The sequence below is a fragment of the Cyprinus carpio genome, chromosome A16, assembly GCF_018340385.1.
Source record: "Cyprinus carpio isolate SPL01 chromosome A16, ASM1834038v1, whole genome shotgun sequence".
NCBI classification, from domain to species: Eukaryota; Metazoa; Chordata; class Actinopteri; order Cypriniformes; family Cyprinidae; genus Cyprinus; species Cyprinus carpio.
This window is the reverse complement of record NC_056587.1, coordinates 17,323,973-17,342,135: the sequence shown is the minus strand read 5'-3', so window position 1 is coordinate 17,342,135 and position 18,163 is coordinate 17,323,973. Positions and strand designations below refer to the sequence as shown.

The 18,163-nt window shown below is 34.9% G+C and overlaps 1 protein-coding gene across 2 annotated transcripts in view; it reads left to right on the top strand.

Annotated features, from left to right (window-relative positions):
- The window catches only part of LOC109104885 (beta-1,4-galactosyltransferase 3-like), a 34,970-nt gene that overhangs the window by 14,035 nt on the left and 2,772 nt on the right, over window positions 1-18,163 (top strand). Inside the window, exons 1-4 of one of the 2 annotated variants that reach the window (XM_042773012.1) lie at window positions 8,615-8,638; window positions 12,167-13,209; window positions 14,399-14,634; window positions 17,567-17,754. In XM_042773012.1, the coding sequence (XP_042628946.1) occupies window positions 12,951-13,209; window positions 14,399-14,634; window positions 17,567-17,754 (683 nt within the window). In that variant the 5' untranslated portion in view covers window positions 8,615-8,638; window positions 12,167-12,950. Of the gene's footprint in view, window positions 1-8,614; window positions 8,639-12,166; window positions 13,210-14,398; window positions 14,635-17,566; window positions 17,755-18,163 lie in introns of those variants that run through there. The other variant, XM_042773011.1, reaches the window with a different exon arrangement.

Sequence of the window (18,163 nt, the reverse complement as noted above, 5' to 3'; positions counted from 1 at the left end):
ACACCTGAAATCTTAAGTTAATATTTTGTAGGTAAACAAGTTACACAAACTTAGGTTTTTGATTTATGGGCCCAAAACATAATATTTTAAGCAATGTTTAGTCAAGATTACTATAATTATTTAAGTAAAGACAACATTTGGCTTTACAGTTATATAAAAAGTTTGAAGCAGAAATATTTAAAAACCTAGTGTACTTTTTGTATTCTAATAAATTAAATAATTTAAAAAAAGCCTTTTTGGATGATTTGGAAGCAAATGGTGATCATACACTCAGAAAAAAAGGTACACTTTTGTACCAAAGAAGGTACAAACCCTAGTCACTGGGGCAGTACCTTTTAAGGGTACAAAATTGTACCTTAATATAAAGGAACAAATTTGTACCATTCCAATTTGTACCTTAAAGGACATGATTTGTACCATGGGGAACCAAAATGTACCTTTTCGTTACAATACTGTATCAATGTTGTATACAATGTTGTATCTTCATCAAAGGTACAAATCTTGTCCTTTAAGGTACCACCCCAGTGACAAGCCCATTCTTAACTGTGGCAAATGTGTTCCTTCAAGAACTATTAAAGGCCATTTTCTTGTTTAATAACATTCACATTCAACAACTGAAACCAAAATATATTTTAATATAAGTAACTGCAAATACATATCAAATACACACAAGTGGTTGAACAGTAAAATATTTCTTTGTGTAAATGCATCTTTCCAGATTATTATTAAAGACTTAAAAGGGTCATATGATGTTGCTAAAAAGAACATTATTTTGTGTATTTGGTGTAATGAAATGTGTTTATGCGGTTTACGGTTCAAAAAACACATTATTTTCCACATATAGTAGATTATTGTTTCCCCTCTATACCCCACTTTTCTGAAATGCGTTGAATATTACAAAGCTCATCGTTCTGAAAAGCGAGGTATGCTCTGATTGGCCAGCTATCCAGTGCGTTGTGATTGGCCGAATGTTTGTGAATCTGAAAAAAAAATTTCAAGGCCCTGGAAAGTTTTTGAAAATAAAAATACATTGATATAGGTCTTTGAAAGTGCTTGAATTTATTTTTTGCAAGAAGTTTTCTGGAAACAATTCCATATTATTCCCTCTGGTCCACTAATGTGTTATTTCGGCAACAATTCATGGCCTCTGCGACTGGCTTGCATGATTTACGTTTGTTACATGCATTTACGTGTTACGTTACGTGTTTCCTGCGTGAGGCACTTTCTGTTGTACATTGCCATGACATTAGAGTGTCCATATGTCCTCTTTTTCCAGGACATGTCCTCTCTTTGGACCTAAAGAAATGTCTGGGATTCGGCTTTTGCTTTCTGGTCACCAATCATTGTGTGTGTTTTTATATTAGAGCCCTGAAAGGGACTGTTTTCTTAATCCCGCTCCTGCTGAATTTCTGACTATTACAGGCCACTCCCATGATTTTTGTGTCCAGTGCTCCCGCAAACATTCTAATATTGCATAATTTTTGCACATCAGGGAGCCCCTATCAATATGCAGAGTATTTAAATCTCTTTTAAATGAGTGTTCTTTGTTCACTTTCACTGTTGATTTCGTGATCACGCCTGCTCTGTGTAAAGGAAGATCATATATTTGTCAATGAGCTCAGGATCTGTTGAGCAGCAAATCCTCCAGCATAGTCTATCAGCCATATCTCGCTCCTCTTAACCTGTGATCCATCAAATGTGACTCCTGCAGCTTGTGTTAAATGCAGGGCTGCCGAGTTTAAAGTGTTAATGGGTTGATTTTCCCCTGTGGGTTAAAGGTTTTAAATGTTGCTTTAATTACATTTGACTGAAATGCTTGTATTGAAACATTTTGCATTCTACCTATGATAAAACAGATGTAAAATTTTGTGAAGGATGGCCACTGGTAAGAAGCTTTTTAGCTGTATATAATATTCTTCAGTTTTATGCAAAACAGAAATACGACAAATAGAATATCAGATCTCTGTCATATGTCCAAAAATAAATGTTTGACGCATGAAAACTGCAACGATGTATCTTAGAAGATAACACCATGTAACCTTGCTCTCACTTAAAATGTGTCCCCACATTAAGTCCTTGAATTTGAGGGTATTGGACCTGGAAAGTCCTTGAAAGGTGCTCAGTCTCAGTCTGTAGCCTGCTTCACTCACAAAACCCAATTACACATCAATAAGGCTTTGGCGGGACAAAAAATCGTTTTGGCGGCCGCCAAAAAATTTTCAGTGTAGGAAAAACCCTGAAGGTGAAAGGTAAGATGTTCACTAAAAAATAAGATGAATAAATCACATGGATGTCATTGAATTTCATTGTTTACTCACCCTCATGTCATTCCAAACCCTTTAGTTCCTCATCAAAACACAAAAATCTTTTGAGTGAAATCTGACAGATTTCTGTCCCTCCACTGACAGTCCACGCAACTGCCACTTTGATGCTTTAAAATTCATAAAGTGATTGTAAATCTAATCCATATGAGTAGAGCAGTTTAGTCCAAATTTTCTGAAGAGACTCGATTGCTTTATATAATGAACAAACTGAACTTAGTCATTTATTCACATATAAACACTGAACAGATGCTCAACCATACTTGCTTGATGCTTAAAAACAAAATTCATTTGTTCTTATGGAAGCACAAACTTGATGTTTAACAAAAATGAACCTAATTTTTTCCAAGTATTTTGTTTACCATGTTTTATGTGTGAACTGATGAATGTTTATATGTGAATAAAAGCATAAATTCAATCTGTTCATCATCTAAAATGATCATCTCTTCAGAAAATCTGGACTAAACTGTTCGATTCATTTATGTAGTAGTTGTATGGACTGTCAATGCAGGAACCGAAATATCTCATTTTTCATTAAAACGTCTTCATTTGTGATTTTGAAGAATAGGGATTTAGAATGGAATAAGGGTGATGATGAACATTTTGATTTTGAGATGAACTAACCCTTTAACACTTAGCTGCCATTGTATAGACATCAGCAAAAGAGACTTACTGGTTGGCTTTTTCTGGTCCTGCTAAGTCTTCACATGGGCATGAAATAGCATCCTCCCCAACAGTAGACACAGTCTTCACCTGCATATAAATGCAAAATACACGTATGTAATGACAATATTAAACTGCAAGATTCTATCATATTTAATGTGAATGACTTGTTTCTTTAGTTTAAAGCTCATGAAACATAAGTTAAATCTCAGATGTGTTTGTGTTGCAGACCACAGAAGACTGTTAGTATCTATTCATTTTCATTTTAGTAGGAAAATAAAAATGTAAATTTAATTTAAATTGAAATTTATTTACAGTTATGGGTAAGCATTCATTTACAATTATTATTTTATTGTATTATTTTACATACTTAAAACTTATACACAAATTATACACAAGCACTGTTGCTTTAAAATTTATTTGCAGAAGGCTAAATACAGTTGGCTATTTAGACTATTTAAGCTCCCTGTTGTAAATGGGTGGCTGTAACGTCTTACGGTGTATACACACCAAACGCAAATGTAATTATTTGCGCGAGTAGATTACATACAAAGTCAATGCAAAGACACGAATAGAGGTGTCTACACAATGCTGTCTTCACTGGATGCGGCACGGCATGACACGACAAATCCCTGACAGTAAACTGCTGCTGCGTTCTATTTATGACAAACTGACACAAAGTTCAAATGATTTTTAACTTTCACTTTGTCGTGTCTGGTGTAGACACGGTGTTATACAGTGGTGGTCAGTAACGGAGTAGCTTTACTTCGTTACTGTACTTAAGTTAAGTTAAATTTTTCAAGTATCTGTACTTTACTGGAGTAGTTTTATTTTGAGTAACTTTTACTTTTACTTCACTACATTCCAAAGCATAAGATCATACTTTTTACTTCACTACATTTCATAAAACATATTACTCCTTATAATAGCCTATATCACGTGCTCCAACACGCAGAAGCGGTGTCTGATTCAAGAACGGACTGATTCTTTTCAATGAACCTTTTAATTCAGTCGCAAATCGCACCAAATGATTCATTCAAGAATTATAATGATCCGATTGCAGCTGTTCTCAAGTCGACAACTCACTGATTCAAATGAACCGTTTAGTGCGAGTCTCTAGTGAACTGAATTCACAACCAGGAGATCTTGTGAGCACGCCCGCCGACTGATGCTGCTAAAAGTAAGTTTACTAATTTCAAATTTTAGGATTAATTATTGTAACTGGACAACATATTTAGGTCAAAACTGTCAGTTATTTGTGAACTAAATCTGCTGTAAAGGGTGATCTATGTAAGCCCACTGAAATGCTTGAACGCAGACACATCAACATCCGTGTCATGTTTTAGGTCAAAAAAGGAAACATTAAAATAACACAGATTAAATAAAATAACTCGTGCACGTTCAAATTCCCCGCTTCTGTAACGTTAACAATTTTATTAAAACGCTACGTGTAATGTCTGTTTTTATATTTTTTATCAACAGTATACATTTTTATATTGTTTGGATTAACTAGCAGAATAGACAGATAGGCTATGAATGTTTAATTGTAACCATAGTAACCATACTAAAATCTTGCCCTGGAGGTCCAGTGCGCTGCAGAGTTTAGCTCCAACCCTGATCAAAGTCACCTGCCTGTGATTTTCTAATGATACCAAAGACATTGATTAGCATGCTCAGGTGTGTTTGATTAGGATTAGAGCTAAACTCTGCAGGAAAGTGGGTCTTGAGGTCCAGATTTGAGGATCCCTGACCTAGATACAGGTACATGTCAGTAAATTTGAATGTCGTGGAAAAGTTATTTCAGTAATTCAACTCAAATTGTGAAACACATGTATTAAATAAATTCAGTGCACACAGACTGAAGTAGTTTAAGTCTTTGGTTCTTTTAATTGTGATGATTTTGGCTCACATTTAACAAAAACCCACATATTCACTATCTCAACAAATTAGAATATGGTGACATGCCAATCAGCTAATCAACTCAAAACACCTGCAAAGGCCTTCAAAATGGTCTCTCGGTTTGGTTCACTAGGCTACACAATCATGGGGAAGACTGCTGATCTGACAGTTGTCCAGGAGACAATAATTGACACCCTTTACAAGGAGGGTAAGCCACAAACATTCATTGCCAAAGAAGCTGGCTGTTCACAGAGTGCTGTATCCAAGCATGCTAACAGAAAGTTGAGTGGAAGGAAAAAGTGTGGAAGAAAAAGATGCACAACCAACCGAGAGAACAGCAGCCTTATGAGGATTGTCAAGCAAAATCGATTCAAGAATTTGAGTGAACTTCACAAGGAATGGACTGAGGCTGGGGTCAAGGCATCAAGAGCCACCACACACAGACGTGTCAAGGAATTTGGCTACAGTTGTCGTATTCCTCTTGTTAAGCCACTTCTGAACCACAGACAATGTCAGAGGCGTCTTACCTGGGCTAAGGAGACTGCCAGTAACGCAAACGGACTGCATACGCACTGCACTGACTTCGCCCCGTCAAGTTTTCTTTTTTATATGTGGCTGTAGTATCACTAGCAAAGCATCAAACTGACCCACTGACATGATGTGACATCCTGAAGTAAACTTTGAATCGCCCGGGATAATACTGCTGCTCCGGAGAGGGAACTCTCCTTCCTCTCTGTATCTCAGTATTGGATGGACCCAATATTTCCTCTCTTTTTATCTTTTTAAGAAGCGAGAAGACAACAAAATCATCCTCACTGTTTGAAGACTCCATTTAGTGCTGTTTTGTGAATTTTCTCGCAACGGATTAATTAATATGCGTTGGACTCAGTGTGCAAGGTTTCTGTGTGTGACGAATGTGTGACGAATTTTAAGGATTTAGAATACGAAAAAATGCACACACAAATTCAGTGTGCAGAGACCTTTACACTTAAAATCCATTCTCAAAGAGCTTTTGTTTTCTATTGATAAAAGGGCAGAAGTAGTCTGCTTCCCGCTCTCTGTTCTTTTTGAAAATTCTGTAACGGCCGCAGTGATTTCGACCAATCCGAGTCTTGTTGCTATGCCTAATAGTTAAAACAGCAACCAATCATGCATGACTTGTGCCTTTGACGTGAGAACTTTTATCTATCTTCATTTCAGTTGTACCTTAAAAGGTACCAAACGGTATCATAAGAGGTCTTTACTGTACCATTAAAGGTACAAAAAGGTACTGTTCTTTGAAGAACATTATTTGTACCATCGTGTACCTTTTTTTTCTGAGTGTGTAGTAGTTTGTGGTGAAGTGACTTTTTATTTTCTCTTTAATGCATTATGATGAATTCTGGTTGATTCCCTCATTGTTTCCATGTGAGACTTTAGAAGCAGCTTTAGTAGGCTCATAAATATAGCTGAGGGAAAATATTTCCTGGTACTGTGGTTGCAGGCATAAACTAAATCCTCTAGCGTCACAAAGGATTGTGTGTGTCTCCATTGACTTTTATACCCCTGTCCTCTAGGATCAGGATATTGATATTGTTTTCTTGGATGCGTTTGAACCAATAGCTTATGCAGACAGCTCTGGTGTTGTTTGTGTATTATTAGTGAAGATTCCATTTTCTGTTGCATCAAGTCTGTCTGGATTCAGCACGCTTTTACTTTCCCTTCAGGTTATGTGCAGAGATGTTATATAAATGCTCTGGATTTGACTGAGTGAAAGTTCTGATAACCTAATGCCATAGTCATTAAAGTCTGACCTCTTTCTCTGTAGTTACTCTGACGCACTTTGAGCTCAGGCCTGTTTTTACACATGATATTGCAAAACCATTTGTGCCCAGCTCTGCCATTGTAAACTTTCTTCATGTTTTTTAAATTTTGATCTAAAATTGGATCAGGAAGTTTTCCTGATTCTTCATACTTTTTTTTTCTGGGATTTCCATTTGTTTATTAATGAAAATATTATGGGACATTGCATTAGACATTCTGATGAAAGCACCAAGATGAAAATTTCCAAAATTTGCAGATGTATATAATTGTTCGAAGGTAACATTATTTAAAATCCTCACAAATCCAAAAAGACTGGTTGGAGATACAATAATGATGAATAGACATATGCACTACTGTTCAAAAGTCTGTGGTAGGTAAGAATTTTTATATTTTTGAAAAAAGTATCTTATGCATCGTCTCTTATGCATTTATTTGATCAAAAATACAGTAAAAACAGTAATATTGTGAAAAGTTATTACAATTTAAAATAACTGTTTTCTATTTTTAGTATATTATTTGTTTTTATATAGAAATAGTTATTTATTTGTTTTTTTTTTTTGAGTTTATGAATTGTGTGTATTTGTTTGTTTTTTTTTTTTTTGTTTTAATTTATTTGGGGATTTGATATTATATTATATTATATTATATTATATTAATTTTATATTCCTGTGATGGCAAAGCTGAATTTTCAGAGACCATTACTCCTGTCTTCATTGTCACATGATTCTTCAGAAATCAGTTTATTTGGTGCTCAATAAACATCTCTTCTTATTATTATTATTAAACTTGAAAACAGTTGTGCTGCTTAAAGGAGCATTGTGTAATATTTACAACGATCTATTTATAGAAATGCAATATAATATACATAACTATGTTTTTAGAGGTGTACAAAGACCTTTCTTAATGAACTGTTATGTTTTTATTACCTTAGATTGAGCAATTTCTAACTACAGACACACATGGGGTCCCCTTACATGGAAGTCGCCACCATGTTTCTATAGTAGCCCTAAATGGACAAACTGCTCTACAGAGCATGTTTCATCACTTTGTTGTTCTTGCGTATAAAACACTGACACAATGATAAACAAGTACATTAACATTCGCAATAACATTGATTTATTGGATAATTAAGTAAATATAATTCCTTGATCTACCTTTGTAAAGAAATCTCATTGCTCTCTGCTGTCTTTACTGACGACATCTTTACCTGTGTGGGCCACCGTAGTTTCTCTAAAGGGAGGGGCGAGCGGGGGACTGAGCCGTTGGTTGCTATTCGCAACCTCACCCCTAGATGCTGTTAAAAATTACACACTGCACCTTTAATGTTTTTGTGGAAACCGTGATTTATAAAAAAAAAATTAAGGATGAATGATGAATAGAAAGTTGAAAAGAACCACATTTAAGAACAAAATAGAAATCTTTTGTAACATTTTAATTGTCATTGCTGTCACTTTTGATCAATTTAATGTATAATTTCAGACATTTGAATGGGTAGTGTTTTGAGAATGATTCAGGAGGAAAGAGATGGTGTGAATGCGAAAATGTTTGATGCCTCATTGCTTATTTTCACTTATTTAACTTTTATTTTTGGACAGGAGGTATTTGGAGATTCAGTTTTACTGAAAAAAAATGTTGAGCATTGGATATTTATTCATGTAGGCCATATCAATATCTTACTGACAATTGTTTTTAAGGTGGTTCTGTTGTTTTAAAACTTTTGTGTTTAGTTCTTTCCAGAATGGTCATTCACAGCATCCTCTGTGACACATATGTGTTTTGTATATGTGTTTGAAAAGAACTGCCATTTAGGCAGTGTGAAGCCACTGATGTTGTAGAAAGCTTCTGGACAGCATAGTTTTGAGTGCTCTGTGGCTTACAGATGGTGTGTATTTGAGTGATCTTGTAGGCTTTGGACTGGAGGGACATGCTTTGCTGTACATGGACAGATGTTGGTGAGTTGGCTCATAGATTGACTGTTGACCTTGTGTGACAGTGAAGCAGGAGAACGAGGGATTGTTTTCTCTTAAGATTTGATTGACAACAGGCTGCAGGATCCAATTCAAACTTCTCAAACTCCTTTATTCTTCTACTGTTCTCATAATCAAAAACATGGAATCTTTACCTGCCTCTCTGCTGTCCTTTAGTTAAGGACGGCCTAACACAGTTTTCCACTCTGCATGGAGATGTTAGATGCTAGCACAGATGCAATCTCATTGTTGAGTTCAGCCAGACTGTTGGTGCCTCATGTAAGCTTCATGCTGTTCTTCGCTTCTCTCTTTGCTGCACTGCTGAGCAAAGCCACATGAGTCGCCACAGGCTACGCAGCAGGAAAGATCTCTCTGTATATTTGTTAATGCACTTTATATTTACTCATTCATGTCCCATTCTTCTGTGTTTGTCAGTGGGCTTTGTTGTGTATGCAAAAAAAAATAAAAAATATTAAAGGCTTCAGGCACAAAATATTGTGCCAATTGTAGTCTTATGTGTATAGATGCACGCTTCCTGCCGTGTGAGGGAGGAGAGTGAAAGGAAGAAGATAAAAGATTGTGTGTCTTGGCTTGACTGGCTTGGCTTAGTCATACAGTATGCCAGTGCTGTCCCTTTGAATCCAGAATGCAAGGGGGACGGGGTGACATGTGCTCTGGCAAGGCAAGAAAAGGACACAATATTCTCATTCCATCTCTGTCCTATATTAATATTGGTTGCTTCATCCATCTTTCTTCTTATCTTCATGTGGCTTAGTAAGGCTGTTTTTAAGTTCCACAGACCTGCTATGCTTGATTTTGCATTTGAGTCCCATTTGTGTTTGGTCGATGTGTTGAACTTTTATTTTGACATTGTGCAGGATGTTTATTTTGACTGTGCTGAAACCATCAGTGTTTGAGGGCACAGAGAGATCCCATTCTCTGTCTTTTTAGTTTACTGTCTCTATATGGAATTTTAATAATAAATCATTAGAGGGGATAAAAAAAAAAATTTAAAAACGGCAGTAAAAGGAGATACTGCTTTGAATCAGTATGACGAATCCTTCAATGAAAGTCAACATAATGAATCTGACTTCCTGAGCTGAAAATTATCATTACTTTTAGTTATGATAATCTCAAAATGGAGCATGTTTTGTGTACTTACATCATGAAACCATATCAGTGTCATTACTGACTGTCCTTTTGACAGTGTGTAGTTGACACAGATTTTTATTATTTTTGTTATTTTGTTATTGTGTAGTTGTCTGGGATAAATTGGTTGGTTTATTGTGCTGATGGTCAAAAATATTTGCCCATCCTGATCCTTTAAGTGATTGTCTGTGATAATCGACATTTTGCTAGGGCCCTATGAAATCCGTTTTATTTTTTCCTAAATTCCGTCTTAATTTTTCTCGACTCCTCCTTTTTAATAGTTAAATTATATTTTATTAATCAAGAAGCATGTCTTATTAATTAAAATCATGAAACTTATACATTTTCACGTCAATTTATTAAAAGTTTAATAAAAATTACATGTTCAAGGCCTATGGAATGTTTTATTTTTTTCTCACCATATTTTTTATTGTTAACAAATTCTGTGTTTTAGCATGTCTAATTATTTGAATGCATAAAACAACTCAATTTATTCAATTTTTTCTTAAAGTAGCCTTATGAAATTTTGCTTCCCTCAGAAATTCTGTGTTGTGTATTTCAATTTTTCTGGTTATCAAATGAAGACATAAAACATTAATTTAAGTTATCTTTTAATTGTTGAAAATTAAGCAAACTTTATTTTTTTTGGTAAACAAAGGGGATTTACTATTAAAATGAAAACCTGGAAGAAATGTTGTGTGATTAATTTTACTAGTAGTAGAAGAGGTAGGCTATGGACATTCTACTGAAAACTAGTAGTAGACACAATGTCTTAAAATAAAACCGGACTTTTATTTTGACAGGTCGCCGTGAATATCTTTACAGTTCTGTGTATGTGATATGACGCTAGTTTTACTCAAAAACTCATTTTACTCGGTAAAATGCCCATGAAGTGACTCTCAGAGCAGTTCTGGAGATGTTGTTCATGTGTTTACATCATCATTTAGTGAGACGGCAGATGCTGAAGTCACTGCGAGCGTCACGCCCGCTTCAGTATGTTTGTAACGTTATATGAAACCACGCGTCTGCGCCATTCTTTAACAGAGACACGCAGAACATGCAGGATTCATATTTAAATTTGACCTTAACGCCTCTCTCTTTAGCCTCTTCTCTGTGATCTGTGATCAGCTGAAGATGAGATTAGTAAGAGATGTCTCCTTGGCCAATCCACCAATTCCTGCGATATTTCCCAGATTAGGATCATTAGCCTGTCAGTGGTGGTGTTAATGAGCTGTAATTGATTTGTAAGCACAGATCCACCAGACTGTGTCAGGCAGATTAAATGAAGCTTGTTTGAAGCCCCAGGTCTCTTTTTCTAGCGAGTGATTCTGGTGTTGGTGGGACAGAATTCTCAGCAGGAGCAATGTGGCTTTTAGGGCTTACAGAGTTCTGCCTTCCTGCTGAGGGTGTTTGCCTCCTTCCCCTTGGACAAGGCCTGTGTCTGGGAAGTCAGCCATCTTGGAACCAAGTGCAGGCTTTATTCATCTAAACACATTTTAGAGGAATGGAGGGGGGAGGGACACAAGCTGGTAGCGTTTGCTCTCTAATGGTTGTACATAGGGTCCAAAATTAACTTTTTGCCACACCTGCCATTGGCAAGTGAGTTAAGCAAATTAACTGGCCGTGAGTATTTCTTGAACTTTTTTTCCTTTTTAACAACAACAACAGTAATAATAATAATAATAATAATAATTTAATCATATTATTATTATTATTATTATTATATAATGTACTGTTAAAAAGTTTGGGGCCAGTGAGATTTATGTTTTTTAAAGAAGAGTTTTATGTTTGTCGAGGCTGCATTTATTTGATCAAAAATATTGTCATATTGTGAAATATAAATACGATTTAAAATGACTTTGATATTTTAATATTTTAAATATTATTATTTTTTTCTGTAATAGAAAAGCTGAATTTTCACATGATCCATCAGAAATCTTTCTAATATGCTGATTTGGTGCTCAGAAACATTTCTTAATATTACCATAATATTATGTTAAAAACAATTTTGCTGCTTGATATTTTTGTGGAAACTGTCATACATATTTTTATAAATTGTATTTATTATTTGCATTTTTTGAAACAATAGATTTTTTTTAACATTATAAATGTATTTACTGTCATTTTTGATAAACTTAATGCATCCTTGCTGAATGTAAATTTAAATCAATTTATAAAAAAAAAAAAATCAGACTCCAAACTTTGAACGGTAGTGTATTTCTATCCTTAAAAAATAGATAAACCAATTGTATTTTATGATCATCCACATGCGTGAGTGAATTAGTATGGAGTACGGTAGCAAATAAACTTATTGTAAAGCCTCTATTCTGGGTCACTCCTCATGTCTCCCCCTTTGTTTTCCAGACACTGACTCCTGTCATTTGAGCAGCTGGCATTGGATGGGGTGTTGGACCCTCCTCCTGCACAACGACAGAATGAGACAATAGCTGGGGGTGTTGGAAATCAGCCCCCCTCCTCCTCTTTGTTTTCCCCCTCCTGCATATCCAAGAAGCATATCCATACTCGCTATCTTACACCAACCCTCTACAAAACAATACTTTGGACCTTTGTGGCCCCCACACTTTACTTTGTAGGGACCATGAGACTTTTACACGACCATTGCTGCTGAGAACTTCTGGGAACAAAACCCGTTTGCTTTCAGCCAGTGGACACTTCCTTCCATTCTTGCAGCTTTGGTGGAGCTTAACAGAAGCTCAGTAGATCATTGAATCATGAAAACACCAGAGGACCACTGGTAGTTTCCATTTGGAGACTGCTAGTGAGAGAAGCAAATCTAATTCAACCTGCAGCAGAACATCTGTTTAAATAAATGATACCTCTCCTTTGCCGTTTCATCCAACTCATCTGAAGTGCCTTGTGCTTCATCGAACTGTTTACATCCACTCCACATATCTGATCTATCTGCCAATCCTTGAAACGATTTGTTTGTTTACATTTCCAGGCCTTATAGCTTCCAAGACGTATCTGTTTCATTACTTTCTCCTGTTTGCATGTGAGTAAAAGTTTGAAGTATTTAAGATACGAGGAATGAGACCACCGTAGAATTCAGTTTCTCAAACCTATCTAACCTTAACTCACTCAGACTCTCAAACGTGGTACAGTACTTCCACTGAACAGTTCCGTCACCATGTACACTCTCCAGTCCAAATGGCGCTACCTAATCATGTTCTTAGGCGTCCAGTTAGTGGTCATGGCTCTTCTTTCTAGAGAGGGCTACCAGAAAAGAGTGTCATATTTTTTCCGGATTTTCCGAAAGGCGGATTCTACAACAGGACACACAATTGGTGTACGCAACCACACGGATGTTTACGCCAACCTCTCCCTTTTGGGCCCTGCTCTTAATAAAGAGGACATGCCCTACTGCCCCAAGCAGTCTCCTCTGACTGGTGAGTTTGAAAGCTCCCTTGGAAGTGTGTTATCATGGTTCTGATCAGTCTCACTATTGGGAATATCATATCATTATGTTAGTCATAAAAAAAAAAAAACAGTACCTGGAAGTTTATATATAAATATATATATATATTTTATGAAAAGAAAGTATATAGTAGTGCATATGTATAAAATTTAAAATGAAATATTAATGGTGCATATATATATATATATATATATATATATATATATATATATATATATATATATATATATATATATATATATATATATATATATATATATATATATATATATATATATATAAAATATAATTTTTTTATATTATTAATTGTGACCCTGGACCACAAAAGCAGTCTTAAGTTGCTGGGGAATATTTTTAGCAATAGCCAAAAAAACATTGTATGGGTCAAAATTATCGATTTTCATTTTATGCCAAAATGTTCCATGAAGATATTTTGTAAATTTCCTACCGTAAATATATCAAAACTTAATTTTTGATTAGTAATATCCATTGTTAAGAAAATTAATTTGGACAACTTGAAATGCATTTTTCTCTGTATTTAGATTTTTTTGCACCCTCAGATTCCAGATTTTCAAATAGTCATATCGCGGCCAAATATTGTCCGATCCTAATGAACCATACATCAATGAAAAGCCTATTTATTCAGCTTTATTCAATTTCCAAAAATGTACACTTAAGACTGGTTTTGTGGTCCAGTTTCCTGGGTTTTCCCCCTTCAGTCACAAAAAATACTGGAAAAGTGATGAAAAATTAAATGGTCAAATATGGAAACCCTGTAAATAATTCAAATGGATCATCATGGATAGCATGTCAAATCTAGGTTTCGTCATGTATAACTAATCTAGGTTTTCTACTACAATATCACTATTGATGTATTAGCAAGATACTCAAATGAGATACTATAAATACTTGCTTCCATAAACCATATTAGTTTCTGCAAATATACATCCCAGTCATGCCAACAGTTTTCCGGTTCATATGTGTAGTAAATTGTTAAGGCGACTTTGCAGTCTGTTAGCCTTTGGTTCAAAATAAATAAGTGTGAATCAACTGTAACGTTTCCTTATTTAGAGTTTTCAAACATTATTAAAGCAAAGTCAAATGGCTCAACCTCATCCAGTAAATACTCCTGTTCACACACTCTTTACTTAAATATTCAGGTGGACCAATTCATGTCACTTTCCCCTCCGGGCTTACGCTTGCTGAGGTGGAGAGAAAGAATCCACTTGTTGTCCGTGGAGGGCGATACAGGCCGCCAAACTGTGAGGCTCGCCACCGCACTGCAATAATCATTCCCCACAGAAACAGGGAGCACCACCTCAAGTTCCTCCTCTACTATCTGCATCCCTTCCTACAGCGTCAGCAGCTCAACTATGGCATCTATATCATTCACCAGGTGCGTCTGCAGCCTGTTATTATTGTTGTGATTTAATCAGGTGATGCAGAAATCATCTTTCCTCTACTTGATGATTTGTATTTTTGTCATTTGATTCACTCTAGTCAACATAGGTCAAAGTATCATTCTTACACTAAACCCTAGATTAAACCATACATTGTCTATTTTATTTGGTTGCCAAAGCTAATTTTATTCTCAGACAGTTGGCACCTGGTGGGTGTTAATTTTAGACCGTGCTCTCACAGTTTCACATATTGTACAAAGATGAATTTGTTGCTTAGTTACATATTAAATATGCAGCTCTAATGTAGTACAACTCAACTGTGCCTCCTGCTGTTTCCTGTCAGAGTCAGTTGTAATCACTTCATCCTGTAGATCTAGACGCAAACCTGTACAACTCACTCTGACAGGTCAAGCGCTGCTCAGAAATTTCTGCAGAGTTTTGAGTTGTATTGTTGTTGCTCGGATTTGTTTTTGCTGAATTGTGAAGCTCAATGAGATTGAAATCCTACTTTTGTTTGTTCAGTTTTTGTCCTGTTGTAATTCAGTCTGACTTGTATATAAAATATACATATTTAATGCATAAAGTTGATTAAAAGTAAAGTTAACTAAACTATATAAAACTAAAATCATAAAACATTTTTGTATTTTTATTTTGTTCAACTTGATGTCCTAAAATAACTAAAACTAAAACTGAAATAAAAATCAATAACAACTGTAGACTACTAAAAACTACTAAAATAATAAAAGCACACAACAAAATTACTAAAACTTTAAGTACAGTTACAATTACAATATTGCAATTAATTATATAAAATACTGAAGGAAAAGAATTATAAATTTTAACAAGAACTTTAATGGAATGTCAGTCATACTAAAATAACACTTTAAAAGTGACCGTAACGTGAGATTTTCCTCTTTTTTTCTGTTTTTAATAAATGTCATTCATGGACTTTAAAACAATGCATTACCATGAAAAGAAAATCATCTTCTTTCTTATCGTTCTGACTTTGATATTCCCACTTCACGTCAACAGGCCAAGGATTAGACTGTAATCCTTATTAATCTGCTCTGAAAATCCTCACCACATTATAGATTCAGCCCATTTTTATGAGTATAAATGTATATTGGGACCCAGGCATAGACTTTTGTCCTCTGTAGAGGACATTATATTTTAGTGAATTTCTCTGAGACCCTACATGTCACAGTTTGATGTCTGGGTGTCCTGTACAGAGCACATTCAGGGCTTTTTAGGGATATCAAATGTTTAGAGGTTTGATCATAAACACCTTTTCCTTGTTCTTTAAAAATGACTGATATTGACAGAATGATGAAATTTAGCACTCTTAGGGAAATATGATAATGTTTTGTAAGTGTCATTTAAATCTGGCTAATTTTCTAATTGTTAGTCGTAAATAAACATCTCCGAAAAATGTTATCAGTTTTTAATCGGAATATGACTTTTTGTTACAAAACGGGGCATTATTTTCATACATGTCTTCTGAAGAGGACACCAGGACAAACAGCATGTTAATCAGGCATTTGGGGGAAACACAACAAATCAATAGTGAAGAAAATAGTAGGGATGTAACGATTAACCGCAAGCCGGTCGAAAATCATTTAAAATCGGTTGAGATGCCAAACAAAACGCGATACAATTGGAGTAGGAGTTTATATGAATGTATCTCTGAGGGGAACTGACCATCTTTAGAAAACATGGTATTTTCTTTTCATCTGGCCTCTGAACAATGCATATTAAATTAGTGTTGATAAGTGCAGCTCTGCTTTGTTTACAGAGGTAACCCAGGAAACACTGTATCACTGCTGTTCATAAGCGCCACCTGCTGTCAGAGAGTGAAACTGCGTCTCATTCAGCTCGTGTTTTATGTAGTATAGTTTCACAAAACTGAAGTCAGACCATTCTGTTTTTGCTTAAAATTTTGAAATTGTACAGTCTCTGATTTAGATTAAAAACTACTTATGGTTTATGTATGCTGAATGTTAGTTTGTTTTGTTTTTGATTTAAATTTTTTGCCTCTAATTTTAAATGGAAAGAGCACAGACAAAGCCTTAGTTTGTTCATGTTAACAGATTTCTTTTATTTGTTTAACTAACTTGTTTGATTTGGGGTTTTGTCATTTTTCAATTTCACAAAGAAACGTGCAGCAATAGCCTAATAAAATGACACCTTTTCTCATTTTGTTTAAAAAAAAAACATGAGAAAATCAAATCTTGAAATCAAAATTGTAAATCGAATCGAATCTTGAGTTGATTGAATTGTTACATCCCTAGAAAATATAGATCAATATTCCGATGAAATATGAGATATTCTTATGAAAATGTGACGTTATTACTCCCATTATTACACTTCTTTTTTCATTATGGTTTGACCCAAGGAAACATTAATATGCAAATTAGATGCAATGTATGGATAGATTTCATAACATAGTTAAGAATCATCTTTGTACAAAGTTTGGCTAAATAGCCTGAAACATAAAAACTGATTGGTGAATGAAAAATTAAATGTTGTTTTTACCTATACATGTCTCTTCATGACAGTTTTTTTTATTTTTTTTTAATAAGTTTTTCCTGGCGTCCTCTACAAAGGACATAGAATAAACATTTTTTTTTTTTTTTTTTTTTTTTTTTTTTTTTTTATGTATTTTCTCCATTTGTTTCTTATGCTCCAACCAATGTAATGACATAAAAAACAACAAATTCTCAAAACTTGTTTTCTGGTTCTTAGGAGGATTTACAGGCTGAACAGCTGAGTTTGTATGCTTTGTTTTATCAGTATTTGTGTAACTGATTTTATTATTTGATTTTATATGGACTCATTTGTTTTTACAGAAACTATAAATAATAGCTTAAGTCTGTATGTTAGGTTCTTATCATTATAAATTGTTCAATAACAATAACGTTCTGTGTGTAGGCTGGTAATTACACCTTTAACCGAGCAAAGCTGATGAACGTGGGATTTCGCGAAGCCATGAGGGAAGATGACTGGGACTGTCTCTTCTTTCATGACGTGGACCTCATTCCCGAGGATGACCGCAACACCTACATCTGTGACGCTCACCCCAAACACGCTGCCATTGCCATGGACAAATTTGGCTACAAGTCAGTGTTCTGCCCGCTCTCTAGCTGCGCTTCACTTGACTTCATTTGCCTGCATTTTACTTCAACACTTGCACATAGATTATGCACTGCAATGATAAACTATTTACATTTAGACATTTAGCAGATGCTTTTATCCAAAGCGACTTACAAATGAGCACAATGGAAGCAATCAAATACAACAAAAGAGCAATGATATGCAAGTGCTATAACAAGTCTCAGTACATGTAGCAAGGTTTTTTTTAAATCATATAATAAAATATGTACACTAAAAATGTTTAATTTTTAATGATATTTTTTAATTCAATTCCACACAAAATCTATTTATTGACAGTATTTTAAAAAGTAGCAAAAATAAATGATGGCATAAGAGGTCTCCAAGAATGTACTGTATTACTGTGATTTTTCAAAC